Source organism: Temnothorax nylanderi, unplaced genomic scaffold (genome assembly GCF_030848795.1).
Source record: "Temnothorax nylanderi isolate EJ_2023f unplaced genomic scaffold, tnyl_v1.0 TNYL_tig0102_pilon, whole genome shotgun sequence".
Lineage (NCBI taxonomy): Eukaryota > Metazoa > Arthropoda > Insecta > Hymenoptera > Formicidae > Temnothorax > Temnothorax nylanderi.
This window is the reverse complement of record NW_027249164.1, coordinates 519,139-529,636: the sequence shown is the minus strand read 5'-3', so window position 1 is coordinate 529,636 and position 10,498 is coordinate 519,139. Positions and strand designations below refer to the sequence as shown.

General features: G+C 37.0%; 2 protein-coding genes and 1 non-coding gene across 6 annotated transcripts in view; 2 read left to right on the top strand and 1 right to left on the bottom strand.

Annotated features, from left to right (window-relative positions):
* Positions 1 to 6,162, top strand: part of LOC139775649 (BRISC complex subunit FAM175B) — a 28,810-nt gene extending 22,648 nt beyond the window's left edge. Inside the window, exons 2-7 of the mRNA XM_071711828.1 lie at positions 1,582 to 1,781; positions 1,949 to 2,039; positions 3,207 to 3,522; positions 3,783 to 3,923; positions 4,178 to 4,499; positions 4,759 to 6,162. Of these exons, the coding sequence (XP_071567929.1) occupies positions 1,695 to 1,781; positions 1,949 to 2,039; positions 3,207 to 3,522; positions 3,783 to 3,923; positions 4,178 to 4,499; positions 4,759 to 5,163 (1,362 nt within the window). The 5' untranslated portion in view covers positions 1,582 to 1,694 and the 3' untranslated portion in view covers positions 5,164 to 6,162. The remainder of the gene's footprint in view (positions 1 to 1,581; positions 1,782 to 1,948; positions 2,040 to 3,206; positions 3,523 to 3,782; positions 3,924 to 4,177; positions 4,500 to 4,758) is intronic.
* Trnal-cag (transfer RNA leucine (anticodon CAG)) lies at positions 1,339 to 1,422 on the top strand. Its single transcript has one exon. It is a non-coding gene; the product is annotated as a tRNA-Leu (tRNA).
* Positions 5,927 to 10,381, bottom strand: Hps1 (Hermansky-Pudlak syndrome 1 protein). 4 transcript variants are annotated; one of them, XM_071711820.1, is made up of 9 exons: positions 10,276 to 10,381; positions 10,027 to 10,184; positions 9,545 to 9,813; positions 8,887 to 9,359; positions 8,100 to 8,726; positions 7,654 to 7,799; positions 7,401 to 7,514; positions 7,092 to 7,180; positions 5,927 to 6,753 (listed from the first exon to the last, which is right to left on the bottom strand). In XM_071711820.1, the coding sequence occupies exons 2-9, from the start codon at positions 10,144 to 10,146 to the stop codon at positions 6,576 to 6,578; spliced, it is 2,016 nt and encodes a 671-aa protein (XP_071567921.1). In that variant the 5' UTR covers positions 10,147 to 10,184; positions 10,276 to 10,381; the 3' UTR covers positions 5,927 to 6,575. The 4 variants fall into 4 exon arrangements, with proteins under 4 accessions (XP_071567921.1, XP_071567922.1, XP_071567923.1 ...); XM_071711821.1 differs by having other exon boundaries at positions 10,285 to 10,303; XM_071711822.1 differs by having other exon boundaries at positions 7,654 to 7,774; positions 8,099 to 8,726; positions 10,027 to 10,340.
* Positions 10,382 to 10,498: the final 117 nt, after the last annotated feature.

The following is a 10,498-nucleotide window of genomic DNA, read 5'->3' as shown; positions in this document are numbered from 1 at the left end:
GCTGCAAATATAGCCAAGCTTCATCCTCGTATGTATACGTGCCTCTCGTTCGTCGTTGTGCTGGTTCTGTAGATACGTCTTGATCGCGTGCGCGATTTTCGCGCGATGTATTTTCGGCACAGCCCAAAGTGTATAGAGATGGAGATGAATATCTCGCATATAGGTATAGGCTCGCAACCTGCTCCAATCGGGTTGTTGTCGAACTCCTCGCGACTATCTCGAGACGCGAGAGCGATACCGTGACATGAATATTGATAGGGGATTAATGAATATTAACGGGAGGTAAATCCGTAGAAACGTGTATCGTTCCGACGCAGCCTCCGTTACCGGTCCGAAGATCGTGTGACGTCGTGACTCATATACATTCCAAAACTCAAGCACGCGGAGGAACAAAGGTCTTAGTTCAAGAATGCAACAAATAGTTTCAGAGATCATCTACAAATCCGCGGATCCAAGGTCTGGATAAATGGAGAACGGAAGTTTACCTTCGACATACGCGCACTCATGAATATTCTGAATCAATTCCCGGACTTCGCGAAGTTCGAGAGCTATTTATTCTGCAAACCTATGATCGAGCTGAATGAACTGTTTTCGTTATCTCGAATTGAATGTTAAAAGATGTACATATTTATAGATATTTCGATCTTAGGAAGAACCGAATTTCTCGCGAATAATATTCGAATTCTGAAAACCAAGTGAGAACCCTACGAATAAAATAAAATTAATAAAAATAAAAGATTATTGGTCTGCGATTGTTCGACTGATTTATGGTTCGATTAGAGATACTGAACTCTCGTTTCTTCGAGTACTCATCCAGGATTTTAATTTACTCCGAAATTTTATCGATTCTTATGTGTGTCTTCAATTGTATTTGAATGTTAAAAGATTTACATATTTTGTACCTTAGAAAGAATCGAATTTCTCGCGAATAATATTCGAATTTTGAGAACCAATAGAATTGTTGCGATTTAATTGAAACAAAAGATTCTTGGTCCGCGACTGTTCAATACTTGTTTCGACCGACTTAGGTTCGAGACATTGAATTCTTGTTGAACTCTTCGAGTACTCCTCAATTACTCATTCAAATTTACTCCGAAACTTCGACGATTCCCACATACATCTTCAATTGTATTTAAATCGGAGTCAGTAATCGCCTTGAGACTACACTGCAATTCTTAGGCATCCCGATATTTTTTGCCATTCGGGATCTTAGATGAGGCTCTTCGCACTTGTTAAAATCATCGAATACCAAAAAGTTACTTTATCTTGAGTCATTCGACCGCGCGACTCATTCGAGTCTGAGTCTGACTGGGCCCTGATGAGCAGAGCATCAACGAAGTCAGGATGGCCGAGCGGTCTAAGGCGCTGCGTTCAGGTCGCAGTCCACTTCTGTGGGCGTGGGTTCGAATCCCACTTCTGACAATTCTTTTTTTTTTTAATCTGAGAAATTATGGAGTAACTGAAGTATCGTAATGATTTAAATAGGAAATAATTTACATTCAAATATGATACATTATATTTAAAAAAAAAACGATCAATTATATATATTTATATTGAATTACATAAGACGCATATTTTCAGGTTTTCTGAACGCAATCGTGCAACGATTGCATTGCTGCACCCTGCGGACTGTGCGCGCATAGTGCATTGCATACACGGCTATAACGTCAGAGTTGGGCGATCGTCGTGTCAACATGGCGGACGGCGACTTGCTCGTCACTATTTCGGGCGCGGCGCTTTCGCTGCTGTTCTACGAAAATGTGCGCAGCGTCGGCGAGCAGGTAAAACGAATCGCATATCGATCTGTCAACAAATTCTCACGACTCTCCGTCGTTGCGTGCGAAACCCCCGTCCCTGGAAGGCGGACGGTATTTCCACTGTCGTATAACCTCTCGGCGCTACGCACGCCAACGGTAAGAGAAACTGACGTTACGTATAATTCTTGCAGATGGGCTTCCTCCTCGGGGAGGTGCTCGAATTCATCGTCAAGACCTATACCGATTCCGACAATCAAGTGGAGACCGTCAAGATTCACATTAGTGAGTATAGTCGCCTCGATAATCCGCGTCTTTCGTGTAAACAACGAAAGAGAAAAAGAGCGTTCGAGTGCAGAAGTTACACCTCGAGACACGGGGACAAATCCATTTTTAACTGCGGGAGGTGCAGATAAAAAGTGCACGTTGCGAATGTTTAAAATACTTTTCTATCTCGAGAGTCGAAGAGTATTCGGTAGCTTTTTTGTACTGTAAAGTCAGATTTATAAAGAGATTTAAAATCACTCCGTTTTGCGGGAAGAACGGTGAAGTGTTGAAAGGTGGCATGGTTTTAGGATTAAGAAGTCTGTCGGCGAATGAATAAAAATCTGGAGTAGTCAAGGCTTGAGAATTAATTAATATATCTGTGGCTCAATTAACGATTTCTTATGTATAAACTATTATTTACTGTATATCCCCGTAGGGTTCTCAATTAACGATTTATTTCAACGATTATTCATTATAAATGCGAAAGTTCTTATATATGAAGTGTCATAAGCTTTTAAGTTAGAAATCTTAATTTTGTTAAAACAAGTATATCGTATATCAACATTTTAAAGCAGAAAACTGGCGTGCATTTCTATGCAAGAACAGCGTAATTGTTTAATAGAAACTGCTACGTAAATAGAGTATATAATAATAACGTTAAATGGTAACATTCACACATACACACACGTAATTGGTGGATATTATCAGTTTTATGAGCCTTTTTAGATAAGAGAAAGCCATATTAAGATGTGTTGAGTTTAGATATTCGGTTGTTTTCATAGTTTAATTGAATTTAAATGTTCAGATATTTTTTTCTATTATCTGCATCTGTCAGGAAGACTTAATCGGTCTAATAATGTAAACCGGAATGAGATAATTGATGATAAAACCTTATCAACTTTCACGCCTTGATTATAACTATTGCTGCTATTATTGTTATTGTTGCTGTTACTCTTAAGGCCATTGCACGTAACAAAGTTTTAGTCATAATCGTAAGGCCGTAAAGATAATAGACCAATCACAGTCGATTATTCGACTTGAGCTCGAAGAATAATCAAGTGTGATTGGTCTATTTTCTTACGGCCTTACGATTATGACTAAAACTTTGTTACGTGCAATGGCCTTTATTTTCATTATTATTATTGTTATAATTTATTCGATTAAAAACGCTGCAAACACTTTCAGACGTGGAGACCATTGTGACGTGTCCCCTGGTGGATCTTTTACACGACTCCACCGGCCGGGTCAACAAGGAGAAATTAAAGGATTTTGTGCGTGACAAGAGCAAGCAGGTTATTGGTTGGTTCCACTTCCGCAGAAATACTAGTAGCTTGATGCCGACGATGAGGGACAAGATACTGCATAAGCAATTTGCCTCGCACTTCTCCGGCGGAAACAATTGCAGGGAAGACTTCTTCCTCACTTGCCTCCTCAACGCCTCCACCTCCGAAACACACGGCACCCACAAGTTTCGACATGTGTTCCTAAGGCATAAGCGAGGGTAAGTATCGCAGAATTTAATTTAGAATTACCTTTAGATACCTTTCATTCGTAAAACAATCTTTGATTTGACTCTTTATTTGAATATAAAGTTTGTCAGTAATTTTTGTACAAACAACTGTTTAAGATGTGAATAGCACTATTAATAAAAAAATATTTAGTAAAATAAATGAGTAAAAATACTTTAATATGTCATGAGAAGAAATAAACGAGCGACGAAAGTTTCTTTATATTTATATCTTGACTTGCAATTTGTACTAGGATATTTGAGCCGATTCCTCTGAGAATAAACAATCTGGGTGACGATGCATCCAGACATGATGGTTCAGATTATAAGCCAACACCTGTTAGAAAAGCCACGCGCGCACCAGATGGCTTCACCGAACTGATAGAATCGTTGAGGTGAGTAAACATTTATTAACGCAGCAACTATTAGATTATTGTATTAAGTTGTATTTTTTGTTTCCCAGGATAAATTATTTTTATAATTTCCGTTTTTTTAAATGTAAAGTATGAAATCTAATCAATAAGCAGTTTATCAGAAAAATATTTATTTTGTAAAAATGTTTTGTAAAACTAAAATTTCCGAATCATCTAGTGTTTTAACATTGTACAATATAATTATGTTGGTGACTCATTAGACATATATTCTTTAGATTGGACATGACGAGAACAAGTGGATTAGAGTCCGCCATGATGATCCAGAAGGCGGCCGAACGGCACCTGATGTCACTGATTCCGAAAGTGTGCGAGACCGACCTGGAAGTGGCCGAATTGGAGAGACAAGTGCGCGAACTGAAAGACAAGATCGCAGCGCAGCGATTGACCAGAAAAACGAAGGTGAACGGTGAGAGCTACGAGAGGACCTCTAAAGCAAGCAGGGAGAATTGTTTTTCAGAGAAAATCGATTCCTCGACGAAAGATGAGATGAAAATCGGAGATGAAATGCGTTTCCAAAGGGAACACACCCCGTCCTGCGTATGTCATCTTAAAAACTTGAATTAAATATGGAATATTCTAGGTCTATTGCACATTTTTTTCGATTTACAAATTTTTTTCACTCAATTTTGAATTGATTCCGTTTATCGAAGATGTGATAGAGGCACAATTTTCTCCATAATTTTTCTATGTTTTATTGTTAAATATTTCAATTAATCAATTAGATTACTATTACGAGCTCTAAATTACAAGCTCTAAAACAGACGTTAATCTTAATGTACAAAATATTATCCTATAGGCCCAGCCAGTTACCTCTAATAGCCGGACACCGTGCCGCAATACCGCTGCCTGCATCGCTAAAAGTATCGTAAGCCAGGAAAAAACTCGCCGTTTAGGACGCAGCACCCCGCAAGAAGATAGCAACCAACAGCAAAAATCCGCCTTTGCTAACAGCAGGCGTCCCGGAATTCCGGAAATTATCACCGAGTCGATCTGCCAGGAAGGTAGCGAGACAAGTATGGGTAGGGGCAGAGGAAGCGGTCGAGGTAATCCTGAATTCACGCCGGGAATGAAGAAAGTACGTCGTAGTCCAGGTACACCCCAGGTGCATTCCACCCGGGAGAGAAGCATCACTCCGGAACAGGATTTCTCTGACGCCGAGTGTTCTGCTGCAGTATCCCTTAGCTCCTCTGTTCTCAGGTGAGGGGCTGGGGGCAAAGAAAATTAAATAGGAAGAACGACAAAGGACAACAAGATCGTTAAAAAAGTATCATTTTTTTTTTAAAATGAGAACTGATTTAAAAACAGAAAAAAATTCAGGAGAAACACTTTTTTTATTTATTTAATTAGAGTGAAGGAAATAGATTTGAAAGGAAAAAAAATTCCTATGAGAAAATTGATTTCCTTTCGACGAAAGCAAAGAATTTCTCTCCAAGTTTTCAACAAATAAAATGGATAACGAATAAAATTTTATTGATGTAAATAGAATAAATTTGTTTATTTCAATAGTACTTAATTTTATCCCAGGTCTTACAACCAGGTAGTAAAAAAGAGAAGTCTGGATAAATGTAACACAGTGGCGTCATTGGACATTTGAGTGGAGAAATCTAAACCCTGGAAAAATTGGGCTTTCAGACTCTCTCAAACTTCAGACGTTCAAAAATTTAAAGATTTGAAAGAATACAAGGAAAAAAAGGAGAAATTCTTTTGTCATAAAAAGCGTTATAAAAAGCGCAGGATCCAAAAAATTGAAGAAAATTTGAAGAAATTGGAAAAAGATATTCGAGAAAAAGATGAAAGTTTCAGAGTTTAATAAGATTTAAAAAAAATATGAAGGAAACTGCGCTTGAATTTCTTGAGGGGAGAATACGGCGATTAGAAGCGATTTTTGTATCGATTATTCTATTTATAGGTGCCTTAAATTTTGCGGAAAAATTCGAACACTTAATTAAAGGTTCGACAAAAAATTAATTACCCATTTCGTTTTTTTATTTCATATTTGTCATTTGGTTTATATTGTTTATTGTGCCATTACATATATGTACGAAGTTGAACATGTTTTATTACAAAATGTGTAAGCTTTTAGTTAGTATGCACTAATTATTAAAGACATTTTGTAAATAAAAGGGCACAAAATGATTGTTATTTCATTTTGTGTTGTATAAATAAAACAATAGTTAATATATAATTACATAATTAATAATATCCTAGTTGATTCTTTGACTGCAAACGGGATACATCTAGTATTGTGATAAGAGCAAGCAAAATTTTAAATAAATAATGGAAAGCGTTGTTAATCTATCATAGTTATTGACATTTGTTATTTTATATCGATTAATATGGAAATTAAATTTGAATTACAGCCAAAGAGAGAAGAAAAGAAAACTAATATCACGAAAAAAACGAAGATCCAAAAATTGTGAAACTGTGTAAGAGTCTAGGAATCTAAATATCACAGAAATTCGAGTACCTTAAAAGATACTGACAATTTAAAATTTAGGAAGTATGGAAGTTTAACGTTGAAATTCGAGGTATATCGAAATTCAGAAATTCTAGGGAATCAAGTTAAAATTACACAGAGATAAAAATTGAAAATTGACTTAAGGGAATGCGATTTTAGAATATATCCGCAAGATTGTTCGGCACCCCGGTGACTTCCCAGATGGTGGCTGCCAGTCTGCGAGAATGTTCCAGGACGCAAGTCGACGTAGTTAGTCCTAAGTGTACGCAGTATAGTTCGTAGATTCGTACTTTGCTCGGCGAGAGTTTTGGAAAACACGTCTCGGTTAATTTTCTGCACATGAAAAAACAAGCTAGATAAATGAATCTTTCGTGACATTATATACTTTATTTTATTTTATTAATATTAATGGAGGATTCACACTGCGTCCGATGTTCAACGTACGACGATCCGACATCCAATAGGAAATTTTTGTCTCTAATAATAAATTCTGTTATTGGATGTCGGATCGTCGTACGTCGAACATCGGACGCAGTGTGAATCCTCCATAAGATCCTTTGATAATAAAATGTATTTTATTATCAAATATATTTTTTAATGTTTAATGGCAGATTAAAATACACAAAAGAGAAAGAATTTAATTAAAGAATGTAGTTTTTAAAGTAACAAACCTGTAATAGTCTCCGCAAAGTATACCTGGTACTGGGAAATTTTTCATGACATAGTTAAGATAGACCTTACATTTCGGTGGTGAACATCCCTGCAAATATGACAAGGGGTTAATATAATATCTACTTGTGTATATATCTATATACTTTATATCTTATGTGTTACTTCGACACATAAAATGAAGAGTGTCTCGTAATGTAAAATTTAGTTTTCTATATTAAAATATCCGTAAAATATTTGTGCAATAACAGGTAGAATCCAATAATTATTTTTATATATTATTATATTTAATATAATACAACTGCACATACGGAACTGTCCTCAAACCATAGAAAGTAGGAATAATTGAATGTAGTGTCCTTCCACATAACTGATAGATGACCCTCTTGTAAATGCATTCTGCTTTGCTCCACCATATTCCAAATCTATATATAAAAACAATTATTTTTATAACATTTTATTTTTAGTTATATCAGAATCTTTGAAAATCACTCTACGAGTATTTTACTTAGATCTCTGCAAATTCAAAGAACCAACTTAAAATAATGTCTCGATAAAACTCACTTTTTTCATTGTGAGAGCAAGCGTTTCCGTGCTCGTGAAATCCAGTGTAGGTGCCACGAGTCTGTGAGTACTCCTGTCGATGTAGATGAAATGCACTAGACCTGGAAACTCCTCAAGATATTTGTTGATAGTTAGGGAAGTTCTTGTGGAAAAACACATAATATTAAGGAGGCATATTAAATAAAAAAGTTGCATGTGCAATATGTAAAGTGCCAATTTAAAAGTTTTTAGATATTTCTAAACAAAGAATATATATAATTAAAAATGTTTGCATATTAATATCCATTCTCCCGACAATATAATTCCGCCATTTTTTAATGCTAAGACATTTTATAAATAATAATGTTAACATAATTAGATTTGAAGAACACAAACTTTACACTTTAAAAATTATTCAGGAAAGCAAAGTCAAGAAGTCGTGCCTCTTCTAGTTAGAAAAGGATATGATCCTAGCGTGAAGTTCTTCAGAGCTTTGACTTTCAGGAAGTCACTGAAATCGCTTAACTTCTGTCTCACGAGTCTGCCAACCGTTGTTAGAACATCAACTCCTTGTTTTAGGAAGTTTCTGTCGAAACAGGTCAAACGCAATAGTTCTTTCAGAGTTTCTACGAAGCCAGAAGTATTGGCTTCGATCTGCAAGACCACTTCGGGATCTCTAGAGCGCAGAAGATCGTTGTACTTTTTTCGTACAAAGTCCCATTTGGCCTGCAACCTCTTCTGACACATATCGACATCGTTTCCGATGTTAGAACGATTCTTTTTAATTCCTTCCAATATTTTCTTAATCGCTATATCGAGGTTCTCGAAGGCTGGTTTCAACTCATCGATGTCTCGTTGAAACTGCAGATTGTTTATCAGATTTAAATAATGAAAACTGTCGCATAATCCTGAAGAAATGGAAAGATTCGTGGCCTCGACGATTGTTATCAAGTTAATAGAATCCGATAACTCGAAAATGTGAACCGCATTAGCTGTATAGTTATGCTGGTAGCCGAGGAGAAGCGATTGGCTGTAGAGATCATCATCAGTTAAGGATGAAAGACCTTCGTTCACAGAAGATTCCCTGGAACCTCCTACAACAAGTGAAGGATAATTATAAACCTATCTATTTTAATTAAGAGTTCTTTCTTTGTTCACTAAGAACTCTCAGAAGAACCTCCACTGAGAGTTATCAATTATGCCAAACAAAAATATATATCCATTACCAAAAGCAACTACGCTGCAAAAACCTACTAAAGAGATCCGTAATGTCCTCTGAAGTAGGAGCGGCCAGCTTAGCTCCGAAGCTTAATCTTGTATCGTCGCTTTTCGAAGCACTGCTCTCCGGTATCAAGATGTCACTGTCGCAGCAATCATCACTGCTTTCCGACTGATCGTGCCCTCGCTTTTTATTCACCACCCAGCATAGCAGAATCATCAGCAAGATATCTGAAGCGCACAGATCATGAGCGTTCTTGCTGGAGTACAGTGACAGGAATTTGGAGCCTACTAGGAGCAGCAAGTGCAGGTTGCTGAATTCAGGCTGCGAATTTTTCAGCTTGTCGCAAGCGTCGTGCAACACCTTGAGAACCGAAGATGCCACTTCCGCATTCACAGACAACTGCTCCACCGCTTCTGTCAGCATACTTTGTTCGCAGTTTCTTAGATTAGACCACGCATCCAGCAGAGAAGATACCAGATACATCTTTTGGCAGTTGGTCTTCAATCTATAAAGAAGATCGGAGCAAAACGATTAATTAGCAAGTAATCATTATCATAACTATTTTTACTAACAATTACTGTCTAGTCACAATAATTCTAAATATTTTATATATTTCTTTAACAATTGCTTTATTATTTATCTTCGTTATCTATTGTATTCTATCAACTAATCTACCAGTGCCATACTAACATTGCAATGTCCGGACCGCACACATGTCGTACAATGGATACGCATACTCCCAGTGTACGTCTCATGAGCTCTACCTCCTTTGAAGCGATATGCATGAAGGTATAGCCAATGTACTCGTCGAACACCATGTTGGTTCCATCCTGGAACTTCATAGATGTATAGGAGTTTCCGAACTGCGAAGCCATCACATGTTGCGAGGTGACTATGGGTGAAAATAATTGCATTATGACGTTGGGGCTCGGCATTGAATCTTCCAAATGCATGGTATCCTACAAGAAATGATTGTTACTCATTAATGAATTAACATTGATCTATTGCGTACGAATGCTCGTTGCCACATTTTGGAATAATTTTTTAATAATCTTTCCGTTTCTTCTTTCTCAAATATCTGGGAAAACAACTATACCAATTCTAAGAGGTCGTGAGCTTCACAGAATTAATCATTATGCCATTGCGATCAAACCTCAAAATTATAAATTTACCTCATCGTCGTCGAGCAGTCCCTGCATCCTCGCCAGCTTTACAATGTGACTCGCAAATTTTTTATTGCATTTTACAAACAACACATCGTTCAGATGGTCGAATATCAATATAGCTCTCATCTCGTTCTTGCAATTTAACGTTTGACTGTCACGTGTACCTTCAACATGTAAACAGAACTCCGTTTTCGTCGGCTCGTGTCCCTATTGAGCATGCAGACGCATGTATGCTGTTTATTGCTTATTGTTTACCTCACTCACTTTACACACAGGTGTTTTGACGTGACGATCGTCGACATAACCGTCGTAGACGTCGAGACATTTACCGATTACCGGTACTCGGTAAATCGCAAAAAATCAAATTCTGAAAAAGGGCGAGATATCAGATAATAAGAGCACAATTAAAATTCCAAGAACTCGTCAGAATTTTACGACTAAAAGCTCGCGAATCGTAAAAATTTAATCTCTTAAAAAT

Excerpts from the sequence above, each read along its gene's own strand:
- Hps1 (XM_071711820.1), bottom strand. The coding sequence starts at position 10,146 with ATGAGAGCTATATTGATATTCGACCATCTGAACGATGTGTTGTTTGTA. Across the intron at positions 8,727-8,886 it reads GGACATTACGGATCTCTTTA|GAGGTTCCAGGGAATCTTCT; the intron begins GTAGGTTTTTGC and ends CACTTGTTGTAG. Across the intron at positions 7,181-7,400 it reads TATGGTTTGAGGACAGTTCC|GGATGTTCACCACCGAAATG; the intron begins GTATGTGCAGTT and ends TCATATTTGCAG.